General features: G+C 40.4%; 1 protein-coding gene across 2 annotated transcripts in view; it reads left to right on the forward strand.

The window, feature by feature from the left end:
• Positions 1 to 6,201, forward strand: part of PPA2 (inorganic pyrophosphatase 2) — a 92,382-nt gene extending 86,181 nt beyond the window's left edge. For both annotated transcript variants that reach the window (XM_043571260.1, XM_043571267.1), the window contains 2 exons: positions 4,632 to 4,668; positions 5,985 to 6,201. In XM_043571260.1, coding sequence (XP_043427195.1) covers positions 4,632 to 4,668; positions 5,985 to 6,019 — 72 coding nt within the window. In that variant the 3' untranslated portion in view covers positions 6,020 to 6,201. The remainder of the gene's footprint in view (positions 1 to 4,631; positions 4,669 to 5,984) is intronic.
• The last annotated feature ends 10,378 nt before the right edge of the window (positions 6,202 to 16,579 follow it).

Genomic DNA, 16,579 nt, shown 5'->3' on the forward strand with positions numbered 1-16,579 from the left:
TGAACTCTGATATTACTCTTGTAATTGTTTTGGGGTGCCACAAACCACACTCATATGAAATGGTGAACTTAATGGATAAATGTTATATGTGTTCTGACTGTTCCACTGTCTGGCTGTTCCCATCTGGCCCATAGAGAGGCTTTTCTATTGCCTGAAACACAATATTGAAATTAGGCCAATTAATAACCCTACAGTGGCCTCCAAGTGTTCCAGTGAAAGGAAGAGTCTCACATCTTCCATTTTAAATCAGAAGTTAAAAACGATAAAGCTTCATGGAGAATGCACATGTTGAAAGCCAAGACAGGCCGAAAGGTAGGCCTCTTGCTTCATAAAATTAACCTAATTGCGAGCACAAAGGAAAAGTTCTTGAAGGCTACTCCCGTGAACAACCAAATGATAAAGCAAAACAGCCTTATTGATGAAACAGAAAGTTTGAGGGGTCTGGATAGAAGATCAAACCAGCCACAACATTCCCTTAAGCTAAAGCATGAACCAGGGCAAGGCCCTAACTTTTCTGAATTTTGTAAATTCAGAGCTGAGGAAGCTGCAGAAAAAAAGGTGGAAGCTAGCGGAGGTGGCTTCATGAGGTTTTAGGAAAGAAGCCTCTCCATAACACAGAAGTTAAAGGTAAAGGCAGCTGCAACATGTTACCCAGAAAGTCTAGCTAAAAAATGAGAATGGCTACACTAAACAACGGATTTTCAGTGTGGATTAAACAGCCTTCTTTTGGAAGGTGCTGCCATCTAAAACTGTCATAGCCAAAGAGGAGAAGTCAGTGCCTGGCTTTCAGAGTTTCAAAGAATAGGCTAATGGAGCTGGTGACTTTATTGCCATCCCCCACATCCTTCGGCCCTTCAGAATTAGGCTAAATCTACTCTGTCTGTGTTCTGTAAATGGGACAACAAAGCCTGAATGACAGCACGTCTGTGTACAATATGGTTTGCTGAATATTTTAAGCCCACTGTTGAGACCTGTTTAGAAAAAGACTTTTCAAAATATGATCACTCATTGACAATACACCTGGTTCCCCAAGAGTGCCAACAGCTATACAGTGAGATTCATGTTGTTTTCGTGTCTGCTGACACAACATGCACTCTGCAGTGCATGGATCAAAGGAGTAATTTCGACTTTCAAGTCTTAACATTTAAGAAGTACATTTCATGAGACCTGGGTGGCTCAGTCAGTTAAGTGTCCAACTCTTGGTTTCGGCTTGGGTCATGATTTCACAGTTTCATGAGTTTGAGCCCCACATCTGGCTCTGCACTGGCAGCCCGGGAACTGCTTGGGATTCTGTCTTTCTGCCCCTCCTCCACTCAGGCTGTCTCTCTCTCAAAATAAAAATAAAACTTAAAAAAAAAAATTTCATAAGGCTGTAGCTGCCATAGATAAGTGGTTCCTCTGACGGATCTGGGCAAAGTAAATTGAAAACCTGGAAAGGATTCACCCTTCTAGACATCATTAAATACATTATGATTCATAGGAAGAAGTCATAATTTGGAAGAAGTCGATTCCAACCCTCATGGATGACTTTGAGGGCTCAAGACTTCAGTGGAGGAAGTAACTACAGATGTGGTAGAAATAGCAAGAGAGCTAGAATTATAAGTGGAGTTTGAAGATGTGACTGAATTGCTACAATCTCATGATGAAAGTTGAATGGATGAGTTGCTTTTTATGGATGAGCCAAGAAAGTGTTTTCTTGAAATGGAATCTGTTCCTGCTGAAGATGCTTTAAAGATGGTTGAAATGACAATAAAGGATTTAGAATATTACATATATTCAGTTGGTAAAGCCAGGGGCAGGGTTTGAGAATACTGACTCCTGTTTTGAAAGAAGTTCTACTGTAGGTAATATGCTATCCAAACAGCATCACATGCTACAGAGAACTTATTCATGAACGGAGGAGTCAATCAATGTGGCAAACTTCGTTGTTGTCTTAGTTTTAAAAATTGCTACAGCCACCCAAACCTGCAGCAACCACCACCATGATCAGTCAGCAGCCAGCAATGTGAGGGCAGGTCCTTCCACCAACAAAAAGACTGACTCGCTGAAAGCCTAGGTGATAGTTAGCATTTTTTCTCAGTAATTTTTAAATTAAGGTATGTACATTGTTATTTTAGATACGCTATTGCACACTGTATTTTAATAGACTATAGTGCAAACATACTTTCTTACGTACTAGGAAATCAAAAAATTCATTTGACTCACTTCACTGCAGTATTTGCTTTATTGCAGTGGTTTGGAACCCAACTCTCCATGTCTCTGATGTACATATGTATACCATACGTTTTCTTCCCCTGAAATGTTTGGCAGCTCCAGCAAGAAACAGCTGCCCATTCTAAACAGGAAATCTAAACAGCTAACTTTCCAACAAACTTTGTGATAGATGTCCTGCACTGTTGATTGAGCATACCAATTTCCAAGAAATAAACAGGTTACTCTGTTTTATAATCTGTGTAGTAAAACAGAGCCATCAAATCCCAAGGGCCTACTCTCAGTATAATTTTTATACTGTGGTGGTTTTTACATAAGTTTTTACATAAGTTCTGTCATCCTCAAAACCAACCATGATTAAGCATTTTCTCTGTGCTAGGAAGGTGAATAGAATTTTTGTTTTTTTGAAGTACTTGGGAATCTCAAGGAGGTTTTACATGACATTATACAGAGGTCTTCTTTATTTATTTACATTGTTACCTGATTTTTCTGTGACCGAAAATAAAGCATATTTGATTGGCCTTTTTCGTAAAGAGTAGAGAGAAAAATAACTTGAAACCATTTATGATTCGGAGAATATATTAAGGTTCTCCAAAGAAACAATAGGATATGTAGATACATGTAAAAAGTGAGTATGGAGGCTTAACAAGTCCAAAATCTGAGTAGGCCAGCAAGCTGGAGACAAGAGGGGAGCCAGTGATGCAGGGGAAGTCCAAAGGCAGTTCGCTGGAAAATTTCCTCTTGCTTGGGAGGCTGGTCTTTTTGTTCTCTTCACACCTTCAACTGATTAGTTGAGGCCCACCCACATTACAGAGGGCAGTCTGCTTCACTGAGAGTTTACCAATTTAAATGTTAATCTCAGCTAAAAACACCCTCCAAGGTAACACATTAATCATTACAGGGACTATTTTAATATTGCTGAAATTTAAGTTTTTCTTCCTTACTGACTTGATCTTAGTAGTACCCTTATACCTAAGCAAGGAGAGCCCTACTTTGCATTCTGCTTTGTAGAGGGTCCTGCTTTGGCCTTCATCCAGTTACATCCCTCCCCACAAGACCAGGGGACCATAGTTGTGCATTCACCAGGAGCCAAGCGCCCCTGTTCCATACCACCCTCTAGCTACTCAAGACCCTGGAATTCTTTGCCCAGGTTGCTACAAGCCTGTTCCTACAGCCTCTGTGGGCATTTCCCCAGGTCTGTGCTCATTCCTGTGTGAATCATTTGCTTGCATCATTTCTGCAGGGGCCAGTGGGTGGCTGTTTGGAGGAAGGGAGTGTGTAGGTTTGTGGCCTGGAGTTTCTGCCCTTGCACAAATGAGGCCCTCAATACAGACTGGAGCCTGAGGAAAGAGAGAAGTGGGGTAGGTTGAGGGCCCTGTGCCTCTCTTCCTTACTCGGCTATGTTCAGGCAGTCTCTGAGGTGTCTAGAATGCCAAGCAAGGCTTCCAAGTCATCACAAAAGTATATTTATCAAGATAATAGAATGGAACATACTTTATGTTCAATTTATCATTCTGTTAGCTTGATTTAGAACTTTTAAGTATTACCATGTGTGGTATGGGGTCTTCCATTCGTACCTTTGCCCCAGACCTCAAGTGTTAGAGGCAGATCTTTCCTACTTAGGATGAGCAAATTCAGAGAATTAGAATTAGAAGTTGATTGTTAAATTTGAAATCTGAAATGTGTTACAAAATTTGGGTAGTGATTATCCCTAGGGGAAAAGAGGTTATGACTGGGGGAGGGCCTGGCCTATTCCATTTCTCGACTTGGGTGGTGACTGCATAGATGTTTATCCTTGGGCTTTGTGCATTCCTCTGTGTGGATGAGGGAATCTCTCAATAAAACAAGATGGAAGAAAAAAAAAACTAAAAAATGTATTGTTCTTAATTATGAAAAAAATCTGGTATCTCAGAAAAGCTTTTCTTTCAAACTTGTCTATCACAGATTATACTGCATCTGTTCTAAAAATCTTGGCCCAGTCATGGAAATGAACAGAAAAATTAATTTAAATGCTCTGGAAGACAGCTAAATAAATTCCACAATGTGTGTTTGTGTGCCTGACGTATCCATGAATGTGTGTGTTGGGTTTGCGTCCCCTAGTCCTCGGCCAAAGAAACAACTGAAAGGAAACCTCTCTCTCTTCTCTTCACATTCTCAGTAGTTCCCATGGGTTAATGAGAAAAATATTTTCGAGCATGCTTTTTCTGTTTGACTCTGAGTCTGTGGTTTGTTTATCCAAAAGAAGAAGCAGTGATAATTAAAGGCAAAGAGAAGTACTTCCTTTTTTCAGGTTAGAGAACCGTTGCTTGTAAACTTTGTTGTATAGTTCCATAAAAATACAAAACAAAACAAACGTCCTGGGCGTAGTTTCCACATCTAAATATTCATAACAGGGATTCATCTCTGTCTTTATCTTTCAGGTGTCCTCGTCACTGAATAAGGAACGTAATGAAGAAGGTATGGTATATTTTGGTTCTTGAGCTAGATGTGTTTATAGTGGTGGAAACCAGACAAAAAAGCACAATAGATTAATTAAAGTTATATAAGCCAAGTAAAATAACTTTTTTAAATAGTCACTAAAATTTTCAAATGAAATCATTTATTTTGTAATTTAAAAAAATGAAAAGGAGCACATTTACTGCTTTTAGGCTAGACAGTAGTTTGATTATGTTAGCGACTTTTGGTGAAGTACTGAAAGTTTTCAGGTAATTCTGATAAATTTAATGAGACTCCAGGTAATCTGAATTTGGAAGATTCTTTTAATTATCTTGTCACCTTAATGAATCATTCATTTTATTTATTTTTTTTTTAATTTTTTTTTTTCAACGTTTATTTATTTTTGGGACAGAGAGAGATAGAGCATGAACGGGGGAGGGGCAGAGAGAGAGGGAGACACAGAATCGGAAACAGGCTCCAGGCTCCGAGCCATCAGCCCAGAGCCCGATGCGGGGCTCGAACTCACGGACCGTGAGATCATGACCTAGCTGAAGTCGGACGCTTAACCGACTGCGCCACCCAGGCGCCCCATGAATCATTCATTTTAAATAAATATCTTAAAATCACAGTTTATCGTAGGATGGAAAATAACTTTATTTTTTCTTGCCATTATCTGAAGCTGTTTTGAGAAACAAGTAAAAATGTTCTGTAGTAAAAATTTCAAAATACAAGCATAGACACATATCATTTGTCTTTGAAACTTTGCAAAATTTTTGGCCCTTTGTTTTAATATAAAACATTAGAAGAGCATTCAGCTCGCAAAATTGGAGGAAAAATGAGAACTGTTTACTCTGTCAAGTTCTATGGTGTTTAGAAAAGAACAAGTCCATAGACATTTCATGGGAAAGCAAGCTATATTCCTTATATGGGAAACTAACAGATTGTTTCTCTGCAATACTATTCCATTTTTTGGATATTTGACAAGCAGTCAAATTTTACCATACAGGGCTTTTTCCCTAGACCTTTCATGCTGACGCTAGGGCACTAACTTCTGTGTTATTCAGTAGAGACTAAAATGATCCAGGAAAATGTAGGAAATAAAATGGGAAGGCTCCGGAGTGTTTAGCCCAGTTTTATATAAGGCTTGAGCCAAATGAGAGAACTTGGGATTTAAAGGGGAGTAACTTTAAATAGGGAAGTGTGTCATAGCAAGCTCATGATTGTTTTTATCTGCCTAAATACTTCCTCAAGGTGTAACTGAAATCTCTCTTCCCTCCATCTCTCCCTCTCTCCCTTGCTGTTTACCCCTTCCCTGACACCCCCTTCCACCATTTCAGACACAGAGCAAGTATGGCACTTCCTTGGCAAGTGACTGGAACATTTGAAGTTCTGTCATCAAGATTCCAATCTCCGAGGACTCCACGACTCCCTCTCCCCAAATGCTAGAGACCAGCAGAGCTATGAGAATTCACTGACTTCCTGTTAAAACTTCATTTTTTTCCCCAACTTCTTTTGAGATATACAATATGTAAATAAACTGAAATTTTTGAATTATTTGGGATATTTATTGGTATGAAAAGAAGATTTTGTTTAATTTCATAGCAGAAATTTAGAAGCAGTGAGTTTTGACTATACTAATTTCTGGGTTCCAAAGGAACCCAACCATTTTATTAGCTTTATTTCTATGGGTTAATGTAGAATTTATAAATTTAGTAAGTTAATAGATTTGTATAGATATTATTCTCATTTTCACACCATATTATCTTTTTGCAAGTTGCTGGTGGAACCTTTCTTTAGCCAACCTGTGTCCTCTTACTAGTCCTGTGTACGTGTTTACATTTATGAAAGCTCTTTCCTGTAACTTAATATTTTGGAGGGCCTAAACTCTCTGAATCTCAGGCCCCTTAGTTTCAATTCTCATCCCTCTGGTGATGACACCCAAATCTACAAAAGAAGCCCAGGTCTGTCATCTGGGGTCTCTGTTGGATGTCTCCTCAAATTCCTTCAACCCCTCTGGTCCGGAACTGTACTCTTATCTTCCCGGGGCCTTCAGCAGTGGAATTAACATTCTCCTAGCCCCCCACTCAAACCCTTGGAATCATATTGAACCTCCCTTCTCCTGTCTTTGTTGATAAAGATCATCTAAATGTTGCTTTTCCCTCTCCATTCCTTTGTACCCACACTGTGCTGGATTTCCTATCAGGTCACTTGGCTCCATTTACCAGCTTCCCGGCTCTTCTCCATGCATCCCAGACCGAGCCCTCTGCCTCGGCCTCACTGGCCTAGCTCCACTTCATGCCCTGTTGTCTCCTCAACATGTTGTTCTGCCTCTGGCTTTTCTCCTTTTCATACCATCCTCCACATTTCCAGTTATTTTCCTAAAGCATAGGTCTTGCCCAGTTATATTTTTCTCGGAATGCCTTCAATGGGGTTTCCATGTTCTGGAGAATAAAAACCAGACTGACTTCCTCAGGAGTCCCACCCTCCAACCACGCCATGCCACTCACTCCTCCCCAAGCACATCTACTGTGTTCACACACTCCCTGTTCTGTACTTCCCTTGCTGATCCTGGTCACATCTTTTCTCCCCCTTCCTGTTATCATTATGAGCATGCTGTATTTGCACAATGTGCTTTGAGGTTTACAAAGCACTGTTCTAATAGCTACCATTTCTTGAGCGTCTGTTGTGTATCAGGTGCTGTTTTAGGGGCCCTGTGTGCGTATGCCCTTGTACGGTGGAGAGTGCTCACTTCATACTGAGGCTCTGAGAAGTTCTATAACTTGCTTGAGGTCACACAGTAAGGTTCACAGCCAGAATTAGAACTCTTGACTACATGGCTCTAAATCCTGTGTTTTCCCGGGGCACCTGGGTGGCTCAGTCGGTTAAGTGGCCGACTTCGGCTCAGGTCATGATCTCGGGGTCCGTGAGTTCGAGCCCCACGTCGGGCTCTGTGCTAACAGCTCAGAGCCTGGAGCCTGCTTCGGATTCTGTGGCTCCCTCTTTCTCTCTCCTCCCCTGCTCATGCTCTCTCTTCTCAAAAATAAATAAACGTTAAAAAATTAAATCCTGTTTTCCCACCCTGCGTGCATGCTGCTTCTCACATACAGCCACCGTGGGATGTAGGCGAAGCCCAGAGTATGCCTGTCACAGATGAGGAAACAGGTGTGGACAGTTTAAGTGATTAGCCCAGGTGACATAGTAATGTTCACCTGAGACATCTTTGGGAATGTGTAAACTCCTTCGGAGGACATCAAAAAATGTGAGGGAATCTGTTGTTTTTAATTTTATTTATTGACACATTGATTTTCTATGTTGTGGAAATAATAAAACACCAAAAGGGAAAATAAGGAACAACTATTACTGCAGTAGTTGTAAACAATAAGCCAAATTATCAAAGGATAAATTACTGGGCTCTTGGCATACGGCATATTAATCTCCCAAGAGTTGGAAGAGAGAGGCCATGTCTGGTGGGGTAGCTCACACCTGCTTTACTCCTCTCCTCCTGGAAGTCCATGACTCTTAGATGATGCCGGATTAGTGAGCCTGGCTCACTGCAGTATGGTTGATCAAAATTGTCTTCATAGTGTATGATTTTGCATAGTTATGGTCTTAAAAAATACATAATGTTAGGGGCGTCTGGGTGACTCAGTCGGTTGGGCGTCTGACTTCGGCTCGGGTTGTGATCTCACGATCCATGAGTTCAAGCCCCGCGTCGGGCTCTGTGCTGATAGCTCAGAGCCTGGAGCCTGCTTCTGATTCTGTGTCTCCCTCTCTCTGCCCCTCCTTCATGTTCTCTCTCTCTTTCTCACTCAAAAATAAATAAACGTTAAAAAACTTAAAAAAAAATACATAATGTTAAATTTTAATTTTTCTTATAAATGTCTGCATTGCTACATGGTCATCATTATAATGGTGACAGTTATATTTAATTGAATGGCTATTTCATAGTGTCTCCCAAATGAGCTAATCTGATCTTCGCCAGCCCTTTCCCAGAGAACAACTAAATTGAATAGATGTTATACTGTATAGTTACAAAGGAAAACTCCTGGGAAAAAATAGAGTGAATCATTGTTAAAATTGCCTAAAACTAATTAGGAAACCAAAAGTGATCCATGGATGGGTTAGGTAACACCCACAACCAGTTCCCGTGGCTATGAAAAAGTGGGTAGACTATCGATTCATTGTTCTCAAACTTACTGTTATTACAAATGCCTAAAATTGAAATTTTTATGAGGTTTTTTTTTAAATACAGAATTATTTTATACATGGTATATTTAATATCACACCACTGTTCTACAGAAGGAGTGCATTGAATTTCATAAAATCCATTTCTCCATCAAGAACTACATGTATTTTTAGCAGTTTGTGTACTCATTAATAGCCCCCGGAAGAGGGCTCATTGCATTGTCATAGGTAAAGATATGTCTTTTTTTAATGTTTATTTATTTTTGAGAGAGAGAGAGTGCAAGTGGAAGAGGGGCAGAGAGACAGGGAGACACAGAATCTGAAGCAGGCTCCAGGCTCTCAGCTGTCAGAACAGAGCCCAACATGGGGCTTGAACCCACAAACTGAGATCATGACCTGAGCTGAAGTCAGATGCTTAACCGACTGAGCTACCCAGGCATCCTGATAAAGGTATGTCTTGTGACTGCTCATTTATCTTTATTACTTATTAGCATCTTATACAGTGGATCACACCTATAATTTCTGAGTAGAATCTTTTTTCATCATCTTTGTACTTTTTTTTTTAATGTTTGTTTATTTTTTAGTGAGAGTGAGTGTGAACAGGGGAGGGGCAGAAAAAGGGGGAACAGAGGATCCAAGCAGCCTCTGTGCTGACAGCAGAGAGCCCAATGCCCTAAGACTTGGACACCCCACCAGCCCCACACCTGCCGTCTGTCTTCCTGAGGCACAGTGAGAGATGAGCCACTGCTTCTGATGGGACGGCCTCTGAGGAGTTGAAACCGTCAACAGGTGGCTGTGCTCTGACAGGAGCAGCAGAAGACCATGGTGGCATCAAGACACAAGAGCTTTATAAAACGTGTGAGCCCCAGCCGAGGTCAGGGCTGCTGCAGCTGACCTGATATTTGGATGACCTGTTGAGAACAGACTCCACTTCTCAGGTTATTCCCCAACTTAAAAGGAGCTAGCAGCCCAGGGCAGCTAGAGAGGAAGGCTTAACTGTTCTTTCCTTCAGTCAAAAAATATTTATTGAGCTCTCTTTGTGTCGGGACTAACAATGCATCCATCAGTCAGACCCTGAGTGCCGTGACTCTAAAGGTATCTTGGTACACCCCGAGAGGAAAGCTGTCAGAGCGTCTCTTCTCTCTTCAGAATGCCCAATACATCAAGGGCTCTTTCCCCTTGTAAAATACCTGGTTCCTAAGGGTTGAATCGCACAGAAAGATTAGAGGGGGGTTAATTACTCCAGTCCTGAGCGCATCCCACTACAATGATTTTTAATTAGCCAACCCTCTGTTTCTAGAAATGCTTCCTCATTTTTTGCTATTTTAAAATTCAACCATTATTTATTGACTACCTGTATATGGGCCAGATACTGTCCCAAGTTCTTAGGATATGTCAGTGCAAAACATAAATACAGAAATCCCTGCCCCTGTGGGCCTTGCATTTATGTGGGGAAGACAGATCAGGAACATTGTAGTAATTTATATCATATGTAGAAGAGAAAGAACAGGGTAAGGGGAATTGGCAATCCAGTTTGTGTTCGGGGGTAGGAGGGTGAATTGAACTATTAACTTGAGTAGGTCAGGGCAGGCCACACTGGGAAGGTGGCAGCCTGGCAAAAGGTTGAAGAGAAGCAGAAGTGGGCCCACGTGGGGTCTGGGGGAAGAGCACTGAGGCAGAGGGAATACCAAGAACAAAAGCCCTTGTGCAGGTGCACAGCAGGCTTGCAGGAGGGACAGCACGAGTAGCAGAGATGAGGACCCAGAGGTGACAGAGTATACAGGCTCTTGTACGTCAATGTAAGGACTTGGCCTCATACTCTGATAAAATCAGGAGCCATGAAGGGTCCTCCAGAGAAGTGGGTCACTACTCACTGTGTTGAAAGTAGACTGTGCTGGAAGTGAGGGGGCGGGGGCAGTGCAGGGCAAGGATAGAAACAGGAAGATCGCTTAGGTTTCTACAGTAATCCAGTAAACTGGCAAGCAGATTGTCCCTGTTTGAGATCATTTTCTTCGTATGAGTTCCATAAGATAGAATCGCAGAATAACAACATTTTGGGACCAGATAGATTTTCATAAGTGTTGTTCCACGTTATATCGCCACCGGCAATATATGAGATTTCTAATTTCTTTTTTCCTACCTTCCTATGATAGGATATTTTGTTGTTGTTGTATTTGTTGTGATTCAAAATAGGTTTAAATTTTTTCCTACATATTTACTAGTAATAGTGTCATCGATGTTCTGTTTATTTTCTTTACCTATTTTATCTACTGGATCTTAATGTTTTTATCAACTTATATGATATCTTTAGTCTTAGGCACAAAAATTGGATCCTGAATACTGCATCCAAGTTTAAAGAGATAAAAACATCTAAACCTGGGCCCTAAAAATATTTATGCTGAGTGAACTGGGGAAGCAGGGGTGAAATCTACTAACTTTCCTTGTTTCAAGCAGGACTAACTATAGGACTATCGGACTATCTTCATTATGTTATTGCTTCTTGATCTCTGTTACCCAAAGTTAAAAATGAAAAGTAAGATAAATATTTGTTTTTTTTTAACTTATTTATTTATTTTGAGAGAGAAGGTGAGCAACCGGGGGCGGGGGGTGGGGGGAGGCACAGACAGGGAGAGAGAGAATCCCAAGCAGGCTCCGCACTCTCTGCAGAGCCCAATGCAAGGCTCAAACCCATGAACCCGTGAGATCATGACTTGAGCCAAAATAAAGAGCCCGCCGCTTAACCAACTGAACCACCCAGGCACCCCGGTAAAATAAATGTTTTAAGACTAACACTCTACATTAAAAATGGATAAAATCTAGTAGGACCAGTACAGTTTTAAAAGAAATCATGAAAAAGTGCCAGTGAGACTCATCCACTCAAAGCAGCTAACACCTGATGGCAGACGTGCCTCTGCGGTCCTCCACCAGAATTTAGCAGTTGGCAAGATCAGGGATTACCATCCTTCAGTAAGCGTTCTCCCCACCTGGGGAGAAGAACGTAAGTACTAGGAATCAGGGCAGAATCTCATACATCAGGAGCCTTGCTATGTACGGGTGGATAAAAATCACAGAGTCCACAGTTAAATCAGAAAGTAGACTTTGCTGTTCCCTCCTGTCCCCACCAGCAGGGACGTGGGCAAAGGCACCTGCTCAGGGCCCCATCTGTGCGGGAGATTCCCGCAAGCTTCCGGTGCCAGGGCAGGCGCAAGTGCAACAGGGCTTGGGCTCTTGGCTCTGAGACAGCGTGATGTCCTTTCCGTCATATTGCGATGCTTCTTGAGCCCACTCTTACCCTCTCAGCCCAGCTTAAATGCTGCCTTTCCTGTGAAACCTTCCCCAACCCTCGTGTTGAAATCAATCATTTTCTCCTCTGTGAGGGGAGACTAGCACTATTGATTTATTCCTCCTTCCCAGTATTTGGGTCATTCCAGCTTCTATCAGAATTGTTCATACTGTCTCTACTACTGGATTACAAACTCGGGGCAGAGATTGTATCATGACAATTTTGGCATTTTTGTTTTGCACATTAACAATTCATGTCTGTTGTATTATTATGACACAGCATCTTTCCATTATACTTATTACACTAAGTAAATTTAGAGGTTAAGTGGATGCCTGGAAATCACAGGCCTTTAGCATCTGCACTCAGTGTTCCATTACTGCAGTTGAAAGCATTTTGAGAGATATATCTGCTGTGTTCTGAAACCCCACGTAATATCTTTGAAATATAAGAATCTATTCCTTTGAGGGATCTCCAAAAGAGGAGATTTAACATATCTACCCTAACAGTGCTTTTGATTTAGCTTGATTTATTTTTTTTATTAAAAAAGGTTTTTTTAATGTTTGTTTATTTTTGAGAGAGAGACACACACACACAGAGAATGAGCAGAGGAGGGGAGGGAGGGGGGACACACAGAATCCAAAACTGGGTCCAGGCTCTGAGCTGGACCCATTTGGGGCTTGAATTCAAAAACTGCAAAATCATGACCTGAGTCAAAGTTGGACGCTTAACCAAGTCACCCAGGTGCCCCAGCTTGTTTTACTTTTGATAGATATGATCCTGATCACTGTACTTTGAGAAGTCCTCATAAATCTCAGGTATGAAGTTAAGTATTAAATTTATTTTTTCCAAGTTGTACAATTCTTGGTTCCTAGATTTGTACTCTTCATTGAGAGTTTTCTCGAAATTCTTTCCAAATTATATATTTTTTTATTTTTTTTTTTGGCTGTGGAGCCCCCAAATGAATATAGTGAACATCTGCCTAGTGTAAAAAATAAAAAGAAAAGAAAAGAAAAACAAAAAAATGGATCCTTCATTTTTTATGCATTCCATATACTTTTTTTTTTTTACTAAAATTTTAAAAACTTATATCCAAGTTAGCTAGCATATAGTGCAATAATGATTTCAGGAATACAATCCAGTGATTCGTCCCCTACGTATAATACCTAGTGCTCATCCCAAGTGTTTTCCTCAATGCCCCTGCCCATTTAGCCATCCCCCCAACCCACAACCCCTCCAGCAACCCGCGGTTTGTTCTCTATATTTAAGTCTCTTATGTTTTGTACCCCTCCCTGTTTTTATATTATTTTTGCTTCCCTTCCCCTATGTTCATCTGTTTTGTATCTTAAATTCCACATACGAGTGAAGTCATGTGATATTTGTCTTTCTCTGATTAATTTTGCTTAGCGTAATACCCTCTAGTTCCATCCATGTTGTTGCAAATAGCAAGATTTCATTCTTTTTCATTGCCAAGTATAATCCATTGTACATATATACCACATCTTCTTTATCCATTCATCAGTCGATGGACATTTGGACTCTTTCCATACTTTGGCTGTTGTCAATTGCGCTGCTATAACCATTGGGTTGCATGTGCCCCTCTGAAAGAGCACACCTGTATTGGATAAAAACCTTGTAGTGCAATTGCTGGGTTGTAGGATAGCTCTGTATTAAAATTTTTGAGGAACCTCCATACTGTTTTCCAGAGTGGCTGCACCAGTTTGCATTCCCACCAGCAGTGCAAAAGAAATCCTCTTTTTCTGCATCCTCGCCAACGTCTGTTGTTGCCTGAGTTGTTAATTTTAGCCATTCTGATTGATGTGAGGTGCTATATACATTTTTAATGCAGCCTAGAATATTTTGTGGTTTCAGAAGCAACGATTGGTGTTACTTATTTTTTTCCCTCCCAAATGAATAAATGATATCCAGAAAGAAAGATTCTCTGAAAGGGATCTTACCTATTATTACTTTTTAAGTCATTTTGAGAATTTTTACATAAGATTCCTCTAATACTCTGGGAAAAAAATTTTAACTTACATAAAAACAATACGTTAATTGTGGAAATACTAAAGGCTGATCATCACATGTTTACTGCTGCTCTTTTTGTGGAGTAGACAAAAATAAACATAAAACACTTAAAAATAAAAATAGGCTCAGGGCCCCAAGGCCAAACTTCTTGTTCCTTTCTACATGGGTTTCAGTGTAATTGTTGATAATAGCATCCATGTTTGAAACATCCCAAACTTGCAAGTAGAAGTAACACATTTTGATTTTCAAAATAGAAGTGTTATGAGGAATACAGTGGTTGAAGATCTGAATAATCTTGAGAGGGATAGAACAAATGAGAAAACTATATAGTGAGAAATTAGAAAAATGCAATCCATGTGGGTCTAATATAAATAGTTTCACTGAGGAACTCTCATGAAAAATGGTTTTAAAGGGCATCTGTCACACTTAAAACTCCACTTACCCTAAACCGTATTTCAGGGAGTGATTTTCTCACAGAAAATTTAGCTTTCCCTTTTCTTTCTCCGATATCAAATGTTGCTCCTCTAATATCTCCTTTACTTTTTTAAAGCAGTTTAAAATTGCTAATTTATTCATGAAGATTTTAGAAGATCCTGGTAGGTTCTCAGACCACAATTTGATTTTCATCAATACCCACCCCAGCCTCTATCCTCCTGGCCCTCAAAACAAGTACTATGCATGGAGGTTTCAGTAGTATTAGTATTGTCTCTAGAATATACTTAACCATTCACAGATAGATTTCATGTAATTCGGCAATCTGCCAAAAGCATGACAGCTATTGGCTCTAGGTTGCTTTTCTGAATCCAAAGGAGGATTTACAACATGGAAAGTTTGGAACTGGAGAGAATCTTGCATGTAAGATGAGGTAAGTAGAGTCCAGAGGGGTTAGTTGCCTGCAGCCATCTAGCTGGCCAGGTGGGGAGACTGACCCGAAACTAGACTTCTGCATCCAAGCTGGTGTTTTGATTTAGCTTTTAGTATTTGTCATAGTTTCCGGTGAACTTTGCCACCTTTAAAGTAGAAAGGTATTCACTCGCCCCTTCATGAGGTATGTGTTTAAAAATAATCGTCATGACTGTGGAAATGAACATATGCAACATTTTGCCACTCTTGGCTGTAAATCTGTTCCCAGCTAATGGTTATTTAAAATGTTTGTGGTTTTAATACAAACCATTATTCTTCATATGGCGATTTCTTTTTTGTAATAAGAACTTCCTGGTTGGCTCTCAAACCCTAATTTGATTTTTAGCACAGCCCAAATTGTTATTGAAAATTGGAAAATAGCACTTGTGATTGACTCACAGCCACTTTTTCAGGCAAAATTATGTTTAGTTTTTCTGTAGGAGTCTGACAATAAGCTCTTTGCTCATCTTTGGCATGTTTCTGGCCAGTGGCTCCCAGTATCCCATACTAGGAACAGGAAAGAGGTGAATGCAAATCTATAGCTATTTTCCCCTTAACGTTTACACTGGGCCATGAAACTGTGGGCCCATCTTAGGTTTTTCACAATGTGTCAGTACTTTGAGCAAATGGCAGGAAGAGTAACCGGCCGCGCCACCAAAAATACTGTCTTTATATTAGCATCTGTTTGGGTGGATGTTTTCCCATGGCATAAAACAAAAAGTGCAACAAATCGGGTTTGCCGCTCCTTCCTGCTTTTTTCCAGTGTGCGTTGAATGAAAGATTTAAAACAGAATTCCAGAGAAAACAGGTGGCGTGGGAGCTGGAATTGATGTTGGCCAAATACTCTCTGGTGCAGATTCATCCTTTCTAACCAATTGTCCATCCCATGAAAGCTCTTTGCAATTTATTACAAGAAACATATTATGTGAGGAATGTGAAGGGCTAGCCTCAGGGTTGGACAGTTAGAGGGCTGTGACAAACAATTATTTGCTGATACTGACATGCATATAAAAGTGGCCGGCTTAGAATGCAATTTCAGTTTAGATGAGTACCAATTTCTTTGAGAAAGGAGATACTTTGTACATGCAAATGGAATTTGGCTTCTTACCCCCCCCCCTTTCCTCCACTTGAATGGGCAAACATTATTATAACATATATTACTATATGTTATTACAACATATTATTATGTTATTACAACTTGTATTTGACTGTTTTGGTGTGTGTACCCATACGTGTGGTGTAGGTACCTCTTGGACTAAAAAAGGGAGAAACAATGAATCTGTGTTTATTTTCTCCACAAACAGAAATCTGACTGTTGCTTTAATAGGACATAAACCTTTGATGACAGGATCAGCATAAAAATTCTGCTCTCAGGAAAATAATTCACAAAAACAATTATCTTCCTGTACTTGGTGCAAAGAGGAGTACAATAACTTCACGTTCAGCCCCTACTGAACTGAGGGAGGGGCTACCCTTTTTTGCTCTTTACTGTCACAGAGAACATGGTCGTTAACACCAATGCTGTGACAACATCAT

Source organism: Prionailurus bengalensis, chromosome B1 (assembly GCF_016509475.1).
Source record: "Prionailurus bengalensis isolate Pbe53 chromosome B1, Fcat_Pben_1.1_paternal_pri, whole genome shotgun sequence".
In the NCBI taxonomy this organism is placed as follows: domain Eukaryota; kingdom Metazoa; phylum Chordata; class Mammalia; order Carnivora; family Felidae; genus Prionailurus; species Prionailurus bengalensis.